Here is a 16351-nt window from a genome sequence, read left to right as displayed (position 1 = left end):
GAAAACGTGTGACTGTCTGTGTACACCATATTCTAAATGCAAATAAAATCGACTTCTTTGAGACTATCTTAGTTATGAGCTGTCTTTCCAGTTTATTAAGTGAACCACTGAGTAATACATATTAGTCAGAGACAGCTGGTAACTTCCCTGCCAAAGCCCTCCTGCTGGCTTTTCAAAACCTACAATATAAAAGGTCACTTGTGAAAGTTCACATTTATCACATTTAATTATGCAGATCAGAACAAAAGAAGATTTCCTGGATATAATGATGTGGTGAAATGTCAACCAACATAATATGGCTAAAAAAAGCCTGGGACCTGGTTAACATCCAAAAACTGAGATGCAGATGCATAAAGCAGATCTATGCAGGGTACAAACCGCTTCAGGGAATCAATGGACATCTACATTGTAGCACTGTCAGATACTGCAAAGACTAAGACTACCTGTAAAACAGATACTGAACTCATTAAAAGAAAAAAAAGTATCTGCTATTATGATAATCTGTACACATATTGCAAGGTGCGGTGCTTTTCTACAGCTACATTTAATTCTAAATGATAAAATCATTTTAACCATGCCATTAAATATGAAATGATCACTGATGTGCAAACAACGCTTATGAATGCAGAAATAATTTGATTTATCTGACCTTGCAGAGGCAAATTCCTGTATGGGGATCACAAATATCTGGTTCTGTTCCATCTCTGTTACAATTACATGGCACGCAGTTTGGGAAACCGTAAGTACCTGGAGCACACTGATCACACCGCCGTCCTTTTATTCCTGGTTTGCATCTTTATCAACAAACACACACATAAGAGAAAACCAATGAGTTAGGCAGGAATAGAAAGAGGGAAGGAGGAAGGGAAGATTGAAACAAAGGGCTGGTAGCTTTCTGAATAAACTGCATGGCTGTGAAACAGCTTTATGACTTCCGAGAAGAAACAGCAGCAGGTTGGTACTGATCTCAGGTTTGAATGGTGAGAAATACTGCAATGCTTCATAGAAATTATTAGGAAGGGATTTAATTTCCTAAGACAAATGCTCACAATATAATTAGATTTTTGCAGCTAATCAGTCCTTGCAGCACAGAACTACTCTCACTGTACACCAAAGAGTGAAACATGGATGTTTAATACAGGTAAGCACAACTGGAAGAGGATTTACAGCTGGAGAATGTGACTGGGCATTTCTCAAGGCACTCACCTGCTAACAAAAAGGTGGGGAAACCCAGGAATACGAATAATTACAGGGACTTCAACCTGCTACAAGTCTTGTGTTAGTTTACAACTGTTCAGAAGAGACAGTGAGGGCTGAAACCTTTGGATTTATTTAGGAGAAATATAGATGATGCAAAAAGCACTATCAAGGTACGAACAAAGCTTGAGACAGCAGAAAATATCTTTCCATGGCAGCAGCTCCTTCCTCCTCCCTTTGGAACAAACTTCTTCATGAAATCATAGGTCTGACAATCTTTCTTGCTCCTGTCTATACTAGCCTATTCTCACAATCTATCTTTACTAGTCCAAAAGTCTCAAGAGAGTAAGGACCCACTGATAAAGAATGCCAGCCACCACCACCATCCACATTTTTAAATTATGTAATTTACAACTAAACTGTAAAAATGCTCAGAGATGTAGCAGAATCTTCTTTTGCTCTCAGCATCAAGTTTATGTGTACTAATGCTACAAACTTAATGGATATAAACAGTTAAAGTGTGCAGACAAGGTGCACTTCATGTAAAATATGAAAACAATTACTCAGCTCATCAAACAATGGGCGAGGTTTCTCAGAGTCTCTCTGAATGCATTACCCATACACAGAGATAACTGGAACTAAATGGGAACTTTGAACTTCATGTAATCCAAACAAGGAAAAGTATTCATCAGAATCTAGTAGTTGGCTATATACTGTAGAATCAGTCCAAAAACACTGGCTAAAAGTCAAATTTTGCTTCAGAACTATTGTACTTATAAGGTGAAATTTCATTTATCTTATCCATTGGGCTGTATGTGAAAAAATATTACCATTATAATCAGGCAATACAGCTTTTCACTGAAACAAGAAATCTTACTATTTTTGCAAACGTTGCCCTCAATTTTACACAAGCATAAAGATAGTGCTTAGCATATCTAAAGTAATAGATTTTATTTCACTGAATTATGTATTTTATTTATTTTTTGTGCAGCTTTGGTTGCCTCGTGTAAGAGCAAGCTGTGGGGAAAATGAAAGCAGAGACCAACCAAATGTAGAGTACACCAGGACGTGCAGAATATAGTACACCTTAACCCTGAATCCTGACTTCTATCTATGAAAGAAGTTTCCTGTTTTGTAATTGGTATAAAATAATTATTAAGTTCATATGAAATTGACAGACTTAGAAATTATTTTAAATTCAGGAAATAGAGTATTCTCTGAAAATGAGTATTCTGTCATATTTACAGGACTAATGGCAGAGCAGCAAAGACCATATTTCTCTTTGTTTAGACACCACAAAAGCATAGCCAGTCCAATCAAAATGAATTAACCTTGGCCTTATGCAACATATTGGCTTTCGCATATTTGTACTTGCTATTTAAGGACTCACCTCTCGAAGGAAATAATAGGAATGTTCAACAACGCTAATATAGACAGTATCTGAATTTAAGAAAATTCCCAACAGTTACAGCTGTATGCTTTCCATATTTTAGACAATACAAATAGGAGAACACATAAAAGAATCAATTTTCAGCTCAGCATGCTGAGATACAGAAGAACAATCATATGTCGTATAGAGGGCATTGAACAGGGCCCTGTCTGTCACTCCAATTGAACAGTAGTTTCCATACACACAGCACCTATCATCAGTTTCTCAAAACTCATTGCAAATATTCAAGCTTTACAGTACTTCAAAACGTTACTGGACTTAAACCCACACATTAGATTGTGGAAGGTCAACTGCAAGGTTTTAACAATTTGGGAGATAACATACACAATTACAAATGATGCACGTGCCAGAAGCCAGAAGTTCTGGTCCAAGGTCACTAATATCTGGGCACTGGATAAGCTATATGAGACGAACAGAGATTTGGTGACTTACTGCAAGCGACATAGCATGTCACTGGCAAACAATGCATGCTTGGGTATCCCAAAGCCCACCATTCGTTACTGCACAAACCAAATTGTCACTAAACATTGCATGTATTCCTGTAACAACTGAGTTCTAGCTACCACCAAGCACTGCTTAAATCTTTGCTCATTATCGTAAAAGTTCCCCAAATCTTCCAAATACCTGAAAAAGAAACAAAAATAGTGAAGCAAACCACTCATGCAACATTATTAATGCATGTAGTCCAAACTTACTTGCATTGCCCGTTGTTTTTTTCACAGTCTGGGCTTGCCACATTAATAATGCCTCTTTCTGAACAGTTGCAGCTCTCACAGCCAGCGAGAGGGTGATAGCTGAAGTAATGTTTGTCACACACTTCGCATTTTGGTTTCACAGTTCGAGGAGGGCAAATGCATTTACCAGTTATGTCATCACAAAGTCGCTGCCCACAGTTGCACGCTAGGTCAAAAAGAAGTTCCACAAATTAATCATGTCCCAGCCTACAATGACCAACTTTTATTAAGATTTGTATATAAAACAAACAGACACAACATGTATTATTTTCCCTCTTTCATTAGTTTTAAACCCAGGTGGCTTGTTTAACTCCAACTATCAAAATGATTTGAGATTAAGACCAATCAAGGTCACGGAAACCAATTATGTAACTCTAGTTTCAAAGAGTATCTTGAGAGCCTGATTATTTTCCACAGAATGGTTGCTTAAATTCACCACAGCAATTATTAACACTTCCCAAACCTGCCAAGTATTAAACAATGAATAGCTTTGGTTTCAAGGGCACCATTTTTACAAAGAAACATTAATAAACATAGGGTATTACATCATTACACTGAACGCTATGCTATGCTAAATGTAAGACTGTAGTGGGGTTAGGTGGCAAAGCTTTGGTAGCGGTGGGGACTTCAGGGGTGGCTTCTGTGAGAATCCAGAAGCTGCCACGCTAGATAAGGGCCAGTTTCAGCTGGCTCCAAAGAGAACCACCGCTGGCCAGAGCCCAGACAATAAGCAATCTCGTTTGCGCCTCTATGGGAACATATTTAAGAAAGGGAAAAAAACTGCTGTGCAACTGCTGTGCCCTATAGCTTCCCAGGTGAGTGCAGCAGGAGGGCAGGAGGTGCTCCAGGCAGGCAGCAGCAGTTCCCCTGCGGGCTGTGCAGGGAGAGGCCCCTGGTGGAGCAGGCTGTCCCCCTGCAGCCCATGGGTCCCACATGGAGCAGATCTCCACACTGCAGCCCCCCCATGGGTGGAGGAGCCCCCGGTGGAGCAGGTGGATGTGGCCTGGAGGAGGCTGCGGCCCATGGAGAGCCCCCGCAGGAGCAGGCCCCGGGCCAGAGCTGCAGCTCGTGGAGAGTAGCCCCTGCAGGAGCAGGAGGTCTGGGGAGAGCTGCTGCCCATGGGGGACCCGTGCTGGAGCAGTTTGCTCCTTGGGGATGAATGGACCCTGTGGTATAGGTCCACATGTGAGCAGTTCTTGAAGAGCTGCTGCCTGTGGGCCGCCCCCACAGGCTCAGTTTGGGAAGGACGGCATCTCGTGGGAGCATCCCGTGGGAGAGACCCCACAAGGAGCAGGGGCAGGGAGTGACCATGAAGGAGTGTCAGAGACAAAGCATCAGGGAGTGACTGCAGCCCCATTCCCCTGCACCGCTTGGGGGAAGGAGGTGGAAGAGGGTGGCTGGCAGAAAGGTGTTTTTAGTTTCTTTATTTCTCACTGCTCTAGATTGTTAGTAATGGGCAATAAATTTCTCTAATCTCCCTACACTGAGTCTGTTTTGCCTGTGTCAATAATCGTCGAGAGATGTCCCTATCCTTATCTCCACCCCTGAGCCCTCTTCATCATATTTTCTCCCCCTTTCCTTTTGAGAAGGGGGACTGAGAGAGCGGTTGAATCTCAGCTGCCCACCTGACTAAAACCACCACACTATGCTAAACCTAAGATGGCTCAACCAGCCTGTTACAGGGTCAAGCCCTACAAAGAAAAGCGAGGCCACTGCCTGTGCAGTATAACCTGAGAATTAAATAACTAAGGTCAGGTCAGGCACTGAATACATCAGAGCATGTACTTACGCTTGCAGAATGGAAATCCATAGTAGCCAGTTTGGCATCTGCTGCACTGACGACCGATGACATTAGGTCTGCACATACACTGCCCTCCCAGGGGGCTGCAAGCGGGGCTCGTGGCACCTTCCCTATGGCAATTACATGGCACTGCTCCGTTGTTGTAGAAAGCCGCTAGTGACCTTGCAGAATCCTTACAGAAGGCTGATGATCTTTCTGGGCTATTTACATTGAAATATAAATCACGTTAGTAATGCCACTTGAAAACTGCTGGGAGAATGCTTTGCAGTGATTCAGTAAATTGGGGTCCTGTCTTTCAAACAATTCTTTGAAATATGGAAGGTGTCAGTACACATGCAAGGATATGCACAAAGTAATTGCATTAGTAGTAAGTGGCTCGTGTAGGTAAGATTTTTTTTCAAAGAAGTGCTCACATTAGCCTTATCAGTTCAGACATGCCAAGCAAAATATGAAATACCAAAGATGGAAATACCAAAGACAGAGAGATGACACAGATTTTCCTCTTTTTTACTGTGAGCAATAAAGCTCTACCCTTACATTTCATCTACAATAGAAAGTCATGCAAAAATGACTCATGGAAAATTAAAAGGCCAGCATAAGCCATGAAAAGCATTTGAATGTAGCAGAGCAATGGGGATTTTATACGTTTCTTTAATATGGAGTGAAAATAATATTAAATCCTAGCTTGCTCAGTTTTTCAGAGAGTGATGCTTACTCAATATAAAAACTGTTTCCTCCACATTGGTTGATAAAATCAAATGACTTGTCCACAGTCTTTTTGTCAAGAATTTTGTAACTGTAGTTGTCTGCTGGAACAACTAAGACATTTTCCTTAAAACAACAAAAAAGCTAGATTGTACATTTCAGAGAAAAACAAAAGAAACAAGCTAAGGCATTTATATATTTAAACATTACTTCATTATGAATTCTGGATTTTCCCCAAAATGCTAACACTTTAAGCAAAAGGGTAGGAAAATGTACTTCATTATCTATCTCCCTGAGCTTAGAATACAAGCAGCATACAATAAAAATACTGTATGATATCTTAAAATTTAAAGTAAAAACAAAACTAGCGTGCAAGATCCTAAAATATTGAAAGTTTGAAAATTGATAATTTAAAATTGTCTCTAAATGGCTGGTGAAACTGAGAAGAATACTTCCAAGTATGTTTATGCAATAAACTTACCAAAACCAGCATTCTTCTGTCAGGTATAATGACTGTAACAGAAACTTCAGGTTCAGAAATGTCAAGCTCAATTTGGTTTTCTGCAATCACCTGATCCCGACATCCAGAAGTATGAGGGCAGAATGAAGCATTGATGGAACCTATAAGAAAAAGCATAATGCCAAATAATGACCTATGTGCCAAAAAGCCGAGAGGAGAATGAAGTTAGATCAAATTTGAAAGCCTACCTGACCACACACGTCCTGCATTCACATGCACCTGCACAGGGAATGTTGGATGTGCTGGCTGATAAAAATGTAGCACAAATACGTATCTGCCCAAGTGAGGCACTCTGCCACTCATGGTAATCTGGTTCTGCAGAAAGAAGAACAGCTCTAATGGTATATATGTTTTGTGAAATATTCATCATTTCATCAACTGTGCTCTGTATTGCTTAGCTGCAACAGAAGAGAGGGGGCTTAGCATTTCTCAGGAAGTTAACAATACCTTCAAGGATATGGCATTGCATCTGCATGCTCCTATCTGTTCGCATGCCAAGCATATGTAATTCACTTCTGCAGTCTGTGAGACTACTACAGCTTTAGAAAGAAGCTGGCATTTTTGTTTCTCTTTCTGTATATTATATTTGTGGCTTATTCAATCTGCAATATTTTGATCATATAATTTAGTTGTGATTTTCTTAGAATGCTTGATCTATTCACCTTTACTAAGAACATAATTTGTGACTTAGGAAACAGTATTTTCAAAACGTGAACTACCTGCGATGATGACAGGATGACTCTGTTAACTGAGTCAGAAGGTAAAGGGGCATTCAGCGGACCATGGAGTATATTTCTCTGGACTTCAGAAATTTTCCCATCCCTGAATGCATCCAAAACCAAAGCCGCTGGTGGAGTATCATACACTGATGGAATGCATGTTATGCTAAAAACAAGAATTATATTAATTACTCTTGTGGTCAGGAGCATTCCTTAAGCATCATGAAAGAAAAAAAAACAGTCAACTCCCAGAAGTTAATACATTAGAATGTAATACAATTAATAACACAGTAGTAACCACTGTTACTCTTTGGAATTTTATGATCAATAAATGGAAAACGAGGTATAGATCTAACGCACAGAGGGGAAAATGTACATGACTGCTTTTATTCACTCAAAATTTCCATAACCTGAACAGTTTCAACAAAAAGAGTTTGCTAAGGAAACCAAAGGTGTTAAAAATGCAATTGTTAGTGAATCCAGTTAGTTACATTCACCAGTTGAAATTTCACTTCTACAAATATTTATGTAGGTGTATCCCTTAAACATGCGAGTTTTCCCATTGAAGCCAGTGGGACTACTTAAGTACTTAAAAGTTAAGTATACACTCAAATATTTGTAGAATTGAAGCCAAAATAAATAACAGTGCTCCCTGAAAACATCCCCTTTCATCCACTGTTGTTTTTAACTATTTCTTCCTTGGTATATTTATGTCTGAAGAACTTGATTGAGAGAAGTAGTTTCCAAGACTGCAGGAAAAAATGTTATTTGGGGGTTTCACGCTAGTATTTATTCACTTCGTGTAAGTACTCAGCAGACAATGATTAATCTCTGCTTAAGACAGGCCCAGAACTGGAATGGCAAATACGTTTCAGGGCCAGGACTGAGATGTATTTGCCAGGCTTGTGTGGGAAACCACGTGCAGCATCCACTTATAATACTATTAAACTGAGCCAAGACCCTGAATCTTTCAACTTGGTGAACACTAAATACTTTCAGGAAAGCAAAAATGCTGCCAGATAACGGTCTTAATAACAGACCGTAAATACACAGTAAACTATGCAAGTACAGCAAGTGATTTAATAAATAAATAAAACCAAATAAAATAAAAGGTACGTATATCTACATTAGCTTGACTTTATACCATGCTTTTCACTCAGCCTCCTTTCCCCATTTTACTCAGAGTACAAATACCCAAGAATGCCAAATGCCTTTCATGAGAGGACAAGTATCTTCAGTGTTAGAAAGCTGCTCTCAGTTGTAAGATTCTGAACAGCAGGAGAATTAAAGCTGCAATTCAATGCTATGCCCACTTGCAAGCCAAGTGCAGTCACATGCTTTTATCCAATTTAATATCCAGATTTTTCTGTTTCCTATTTCAGTTCAACCACTGAAACTACCATTAGAAATCACCATCTGGAAAACCATTAGACCTAGTCACCAATTCTGCCTCTGAAGTGTTACAAATGTAATTTACTATTACTTTGAGGCTCCCTTCATTGTCAGATCAGTTGGGGGTTAAAAAACAAAAACAAAAACGACAACAACAAATAACTTAGGACTAGAATCACAAGGACATCCAGGGAGGTGCAACAGGAATTGAAATGTGGGGCTTCCTAATTCAGGAACTGCAATATTTCCTCTCTGGTGCAAAGAACGAAACACGTGGAAAGAAGAATGCCAACAGGATGGAGCAAGTGCTCTGCAGAACCTGGAACTGACTAATTAGGAAGTGAACATTCAGGTTCAAATGTTCTCAGTAACAAGAGGACATTGACCTGTGTTGACCCAACTGCACATGAGTACTCCAACTACTGGTACTACTCAAGTATAAAGGAGGAGGGGAAGGATCTGCTGTGAGCAATGAATGCTGAGGGCACGCTTAGCATCACCTATCATACAGGACCCACAATGAGGGGGAGAAGGGAGTGGCTTGTTTGTGAAGAAGGGGTTTACACGTTGCGTAGTTTGGGGCTGCTACATCTTGCTGGTGTAGCTGTGAATTTGGGATACCTGAAAGGAAATTCATATCCCTTACCAATTAGAAATTAAAGCCATTCTGAAACAGGTGAAGCAGTAATATGCAGAATCAAAGTCTAAGCAGAACAGTGAGTATTTCAGGCATGTTAATTCATGGCTTGCCACAGAAACAGCAATATTTTTCCAGCTTGGGCACCTATTATGCTGGAAAGCACATGAGATACTTGTGTATTCTAATGCATTAGCACTCGGTAGTTCAGATGGGAAAGGCTAGTATTACCAACATCTTGCATAAAGTCTGTCTATATTAACACTAACACTTCAGTTTTCAATTACCAGTACAATTATTTTAATTTTTATTTTTTATTTTTACAAATGCTACCTCGTAAAAATGGTCAACAAACCACCTTTGAGTCACCAAGCAAAGATTCATTTAAAAGCATTAAAATTCACTTTAGTCTCTCCTTGAGGGTCTATTTCAGAAAATATAAAGGGTAACAACAATAAAGTTACCTTCCATCATGGGTACTCCTGTAAGCAGCTATGCAATGTACTTTAGGATTCACATATTCTGGAGAAAATTCTTCAGCTGATATAATACAAACCTTGTGCTGAAAAATAAGAACAAGGTACAATTAGCAATTAATACTGTAAATAAATAATAGGGCCAAGCCTGAAAGGAGAACAATGTAGACTAATGTTAGCATAGGGAGATCTAAGTCCCAACCCATGTACTGTCATGGATTCTGTGAGCAGTTTTGGATCCCTTACCTACCTGCACCTGAATGCCTCAGTATTTAAAAGTATTTTTCTGTCCTTCCCAGGGAATGTTAGCTATTGGGAAGTTAAATAAATTAAAATGCAAGTATATGTATGGTAATGGGAATCACAGAAGACCAGCTTGCAGGGTCGGAAGCTAGCCAAGGGTGAACAAGATTATACAGAACAAGGGTCAGAAGGAAAAGCCCTCATCAGTGTTGTTAAGACTTCCAGACCCTGGGGGAATTCCTAGTCCTTCTGAAATGCAGGCAGTAATATTTGCTCACACAAAGTCCTTAGAAATGAGCTTTGGTGACTATGAGATTTCTTCCAGTGGATTCAGAATTCAGTTTAAAAAATGTTGGTCTTTTTTTTTTTTTGACATAAGGCATGGCTTGTAGGTAAATACAATAGTTAGTGCCAATAAAAAGATATTACTTGCACTTCCGAAATATATAAGTGCAGGTTACAAAATGTGTGCATGAACCACTTCAAAAGGAAACAGAAAAGCACTTGATAAAGATAACTAGCACTACATATTAGTATAAATAGCAATTAAAAAAAAAGGGAGAATGCATTAATGTGCAAAGTGATTTGCTTTAGAAGCAGTCGTAAAGGAGCTCAACTTGTGTTTTAGCATAAGTGAGCACGGAATATAAACCCTTTATAAGCTAGAAGGCAGAGTGCCAAAAATCCCTTTTCCTGGGCAGCAAGTATTGTGATTATTCTGCCTGTAATGACCCGTAGATCTCCAGCCTATTGCAGCAGAACAAGGGTAGACTCTGAAGATCTGAACTGTACTTTCAGAGCAGCTAAAAAGTTACTGTGGAACATCATTTGGATTCAGACAGTTCATTTGCATCTGTCTGAGATAAAGTCGTTAGAGCCCCTCTTGAAAGCTGACCTCAACAATCCCATTCCCCCTTTACTATTTAGACCAGATTTCTGATCTCCAGCACCGAGGGTAGATCCCCTTTGCCTCTCTGTTCTATGCAACAGGGCATCTTTAACTCCAAAGCTGGACACTGACTGCATAAATAATGTCCATTCAACAGAAATTCTTCTTTTCCTCATTCTCATCTTTTGGTAAGTGCAGCGTTTACGTTTAATGAAGGGAAATATTTTTTTGTATCTCAATCTTGAAGCAAGTCATTTAGAAAAAGGAAACTGTAATTTGGAAGACAAAATATTATCATGAAACTTCCATATGTGGAGATACAGCCTAATAATAGCAATATCCTTTGGGTATGGATCTTGTTAAGCACAGGAACTGCTACCGGGAGCTACCAAACAATTTAAACAGTATTTGTTCACACTGAATGATGCCTCAGGAAATGAAGTCCTGACAATCCTAACAGTGCCATGGAACGACTCTGTGTTTATACTTTGGTTTTAATTTTAGATTTAAACCAACTGTGTAACTGGCCTCATGTTTCTAAAATGGTAAACACTGAAACAACTTAGAAAAAGAAGTCAGTATCTAGAAAAATGTATTACTGGTGTGGGCCAAAAGATGGCAGTGAAGGTTTTTTATCTAAAGCATTTAAAAGTTTTATCTTTTCTAAAACGAGTGCACTTATTACCTGAAATTTTTGCAAGAGACATCGAAAATGCCTGTTTTGAAGATTAAAAGAAAGGAAAGGGAAAAATATAGCAATGAAGAAAAAAGCTACCAGTGTATTTTTCAATTAAAGTTTACATGCAGAAAACAGAGGGCAACTGAAATAAAGCATAACAGAATTGGAAACACCCTTGCCAAGATCAGAGATAAAAAAGATAAACAGGGATTTGCCTTTCTTGTTTGACTCAATATCTTCTGAGTATATACAAACCAACATCTTCAAGAATCTAATATACATCCTTTCACACATCACAGAATCACAGAATCACAGAATTTTCTAGGTTGGAAGAGACCTCAAGATCACCACAGAGCTTTTTAATATACTTAGAAAAGTGTATCTCTTTACCTACTTGGGGAACAAATATTACAAAAGGGAAAGAAAATGGAAGCTTACCAGAAGAAAATTAATTGATGATGCCTTAAGATGTATCTTTGTATCTGCTAGAAGATCGTAGGCTGCAATACGATTTCTGTCATCCACAACAACACTGCGACAAAGGAAACTGAGACAGAAAGCAGGATTAAAAATTAGCCTCCTGGCATTGCCATGTTGTTTCTGCTACTGTGTAGCTCAGTGGAGGCCTAGTTAGCCTCACCACAGGTACCCAGTCATTCTGCTGGATCGTAAGTAACAACTATGTTTGGCCACTGGTGAATGCAGTATCCTCACCGCAGAGACAAAGGAAGCACAACATACAAGATGTGGCTTGCCCTTTGTAGGTTGCCTACACAGAGTTCAAACCTCCTGACCTTTGTTTAGTTCTCCAGTTGAGCTACTGCTAGCGGTACACTGAGATGTAGGTCTGTGCCTCCAATCAATTACCTTAGATCAGCTGCTTAATCTTACTAAATCCATTAACTACCATAAAACTGCTCTTCTGTTTCTCCTGTAGGAATCAGAGATTGTGAAAGTTTCACTGTTGTTGCACAGCTCAGAAATAAGGACATCTCAGGGCTAAGGACACTTAAGAAGAATAGAGGTCCCTCATTTGATTTTCACTAGAAACTGGGCAACTGAGAATGTCTGTGAATCTAGGATCCATTCTCTTCCAATGTTTCATTGGGAATAATCAATCTGACAGAGCTGTAAGTAGACCTGGCATACTTTATTCATGATTCTATGACAAACTTCATTATGCAGTTTTGATTGTTTTCTTTTTTAACAGACACGTATCTTCCTGCTCAGGATAGATGACACAGCAGCTTATTGCAGTGGCACCATTAGTTTCAGTGCAGAATGGCAGCAGAAGGGATTTACTGAGTCTTTTCACAAGCAACCTTTTAACATATGCATACAAACAAGGTCAAAATTAGTTCATAAAATGTGTTTAATTAAAAAAAAAAGAGAGAGAGAGAGAGCCTAGGGTTCAAAGTGTTATATATCAAGCTAAAATAAGACCAGTGACCTGGCAAAGTCACATAGATCTGTTCTGCATCACAAACATGCTGATGAAAATCCTGAATATCCCTAAGTCTACAATCTGTCAAACATCTGGCTAACAGGAAAAAAATTATGCATGTCAGTAGCCCTCTGACACTCCTAGGGGCACAAACATCTGCGGGATCACAATCCTAATTTGAGTCCTACTCTGAATTGCTCGAGCATTAAAGACAATCTCACTTATGACAGACAAAATCTCTGGAACATCTGCAGTAACCTCAGTAGTCAACAAGGATAAAGAAACATAGGGCTTGAGGCCTGCTCAAGATTTCAGAGAAACGCATACCTTTGCTTCAGCAAATCTTCTTAGAGGGGTGGAAACACTCTTGTAAAACTGGCTGCTACTTTTTTTTTCTTTTTATAGTCAAAACTCTCAGACATGCTTTTTACTAAACAAGCGTAAACAGTGCAAACGTCTGCAGCCAACAGAGCTGCTGGATGCTCTGCTACTGGACTCTATAATTAATAGTTTATAAGGATTTACAAGTGCATAAAAAAACCCCTTTGTACAGAAAAAGTTCACTAAAGCAGTAGCAATATTTAATGTGCTGACTGCACAGACTTAAGAATCTGTACAATACCCAAAGAATTATGTATTTGCTTTTAAATCACCCTAAAATTTGAACAACATAACAGCAGTAAAATGGATTCCAATATATAAAAAGTATAATTATATTCTAAATGGTTATTTAAGCACTTTGGAAATTCTTACCTGTATTTGCAACTGTATATTCTTACTTGGCCTTCTGTGACAGGTCCCGGGCTATTTATTTTTACCTCAGCAGTATATAACTGGTCATCTTCATTGGCATATTCAAAAACAAGAACATAGCGACCAATTTGAGGAACATTTATGGTCATCTGTAAATTGACCTAGGTCAAGCATCATTAAAAAAAAAAAAAAAAAAAAAAATTAGATTTTTCACTCTCTTCTTCTTCTTGCAGGAAGCTCCCTTTGCCTGCCCTGCAAGCTAACCCGTCTTAATCAGCCTAGGGCCAACCCTGAGCTGTCTCAGCAAAAGGCAGTCCAGCAGGATGGAAGCAGTGCTTATAAATAATCACTCTGTCCACTAGTAAGAGTCAACCAGATTCGGGAAACAGCTGCCACTATAACAGCTCTAGGAAGATAACAGCAGATCTGCAAGATAAGGCTAGGAAATGAGGCTTATTATTTCTATTCTTGGCAGGATAAACTATCAGTGAGGAAAATCTGATGTTCCTGAAAAACTGTCACCCTCATCTATAAGCTATCTTTAAAAAACAAATCAAAATTGACTCTTAATTCTCCACTGAATAAACATTTCCATGAACAGAACTCCTCGTACCGCAGCGCTTTACACTGATTCCCTACAAAGACTGAGAGCATTTTCTCCAGGAAATAGCCATTGCCACTTTCTGAAACATCAGATTTTTCTTTTAGTTTACCTGTGCAAGTTGGTTAAAGTAATAGTTTACAGAAAATACTTTGAAGTAGTTGCATGAAAAGTGCTGTGGTTACACAGGTTTTTGTTACAGGGGACTATATAATTATTTTCAAACATAAGATGTTTTTCTCAAGATGTCCTTAGGCTGTGAACTTTTCAACAAGCAAATAATTCTGTCAACAGCCATCCTGACTTCACTGCAATAAGTCGTAACAGTAAAAAGTTTTGCACACACATCAGTGATGAAGCACCAGGGCCTGTGACATTTAAGTATCATTGGCACAGTTGGTATTTTTAAAGCAACTGTCAGAACACAGTAACAGAGGACACAATCACTTTACATTTAATTATCATAGACTTGATAAAATAGCTTTTTTTTTTTTTTTTTTTAAAAAAAATACACTTCTAGTATAATTTTTGGTTTCGTGAAACATGTTTCTCTTTCAGTGGACCCACAGCAGTATCATATTTGCATCTGCTTGTTCTTTACTAAAGCAAATATTTTACATAATTATAGCTATTTAAGCAACAACAACAACAAAAAAAGATGAATTTGGAGTTACATACATACTCCATTACTGCTGACAAACCATTTTGCCATTGTTACTACAATTAAGCAATATGCTGAACTAGACAGTATGCCTAAAACACAGGGATTTTTATTTTATTAAATACTTTTCTCAGAGCAAAACATCCTCTCCAGTCATAGTTATACATCTGCCAATACTGATTTGTTTACACAGATCTGTATAAAATATAGAACTTAGTACAGAGCCTGTTTTAGGGATGAGTTACAGATCTGCAAATCCTGAGCCATGAATCTGCCACAGTTTTTTCAGTCCAGTAGTTTTGTAGTGAATAGTGCAGATGCAACTGTGATTAGCATGCAGGAATCTCACCTCTCTTCCACTGATATGGGACATCACTGGTTGATCAGGAGTTGGCTGCCGAACAGGTATTCTTCTGTATTCTCCCCCACGTCTGTAATATGCTACCTCTGAACCCAGGACACAGGAAAATCTGCCCAGTGGCAAATGCTGATAGAGCAAGCAGCTTACACAAAACAAAAACACAACACAGAATTATTATTGCTTTCAATTGCAGCAGTATAATAACAACACAATCCGAGGCAATGGTTTATTCTGTGGCATAGATACTGACTTCTCTGTTGAAACACGTCCAGGATAGGTGCAAGGCTCCGTAACTTGTATCTGCAGGATGGATGCTTCATAATAATCACTAGGTAACAGCACCATATAATCCTAGGAACAAATATAACAAATGCAAGACCATGCAGAAAATTACAAAAGGAACCTCTCCGGACGTTCACAATGTAGCAATGCACAAAACCAATCACAGAATCACAGAATTTTTTTTTCTAGGTTGGAAGAGACCTCAAGATCATCGAGTCCAACCTCTGACCTAAAAACACAAATAATTCATAATATCACATATAATATCACGCAAATAATTTTTATGAAGGATATCTGCAATACACACATAGATTTTTTTTATTGCTATATGGGCCAGCAACATCCCTATGTGTCATGGTAAATGCTTATATCTTCACAGAGACAGTTTGAAGGCAGCTGCCTTGTAAGCAGGGAAACTCTGCATCCACTATCCCATCATGTGTTGTACAAGATGGTGCTCATAAAGGAGGTTCCCCACTACATCTATGCCTTGCAGGACTTGTCAAGTCCAGAGCCTCTGAATCTAAAAGCACAGGCCCCTCCTACTTAAGCTTTAAAGCTAAGTAACATAGACCTTCTAACCCAAAGTTGTTCTTGCTTTATAAGCCAAATGGTCCAGTCAGTAGAGTGGAAAAAAAAGAATCAGTTTGTATAAGCTTGAGTTGCACAGGTGCTGCTTGGTAATACACAGCTGGCTCTGCACAGTTTTCACCCATGTATGCTATTCACCTGCATACAGCTCAACTGTGTTTGACTCCGCAAGGGAGATTCATGTATCCCAGGTGACTTCATAAAAATATTCCTCAT

General features: G+C 38.9%; 1 protein-coding gene across 2 annotated transcripts in view; it reads right to left on the bottom strand.

The window, feature by feature from the left end:
- LAMA3 (laminin subunit alpha 3) overlaps positions 1 to 16351 on the bottom strand; it is a 111764-nt gene that overhangs the window by 47151 nt on the left and 48262 nt on the right. For both annotated transcript variants that reach the window (XM_084509363.1, XM_084509364.1), the window contains exons 24-35: positions 15513 to 15613; positions 15251 to 15404; positions 13640 to 13800; positions 11881 to 11989; positions 9620 to 9717; positions 7127 to 7292; positions 6596 to 6722; positions 6369 to 6508; positions 5898 to 6013; positions 5171 to 5382; positions 3343 to 3547; positions 650 to 794 (exon numbers count right to left, since the gene is read on the bottom strand). In XM_084509363.1, coding sequence (XP_084365489.1) covers positions 650 to 794; positions 3343 to 3547; positions 5171 to 5382; positions 5898 to 6013; positions 6369 to 6508; positions 6596 to 6722; positions 7127 to 7292; positions 9620 to 9717; positions 11881 to 11989; positions 13640 to 13800; positions 15251 to 15404; positions 15513 to 15613 — 1734 coding nt within the window. The remainder of the gene's footprint in view (positions 1 to 649; positions 795 to 3342; positions 3548 to 5170; positions 5383 to 5897; positions 6014 to 6368; positions 6509 to 6595; positions 6723 to 7126; positions 7293 to 9619; positions 9718 to 11880; positions 11990 to 13639; positions 13801 to 15250; positions 15405 to 15512; positions 15614 to 16351) is intronic.

This window comes from Aythya ferina (genome assembly GCF_964211825.1).
Source record: "Aythya ferina genome assembly, chromosome: 2".
Taxonomy (NCBI): Eukaryota; Metazoa; Chordata; class Aves; order Anseriformes; family Anatidae; genus Aythya; species Aythya ferina.
This window is presented reverse-complemented; position numbering and strand designations above follow the sequence as displayed.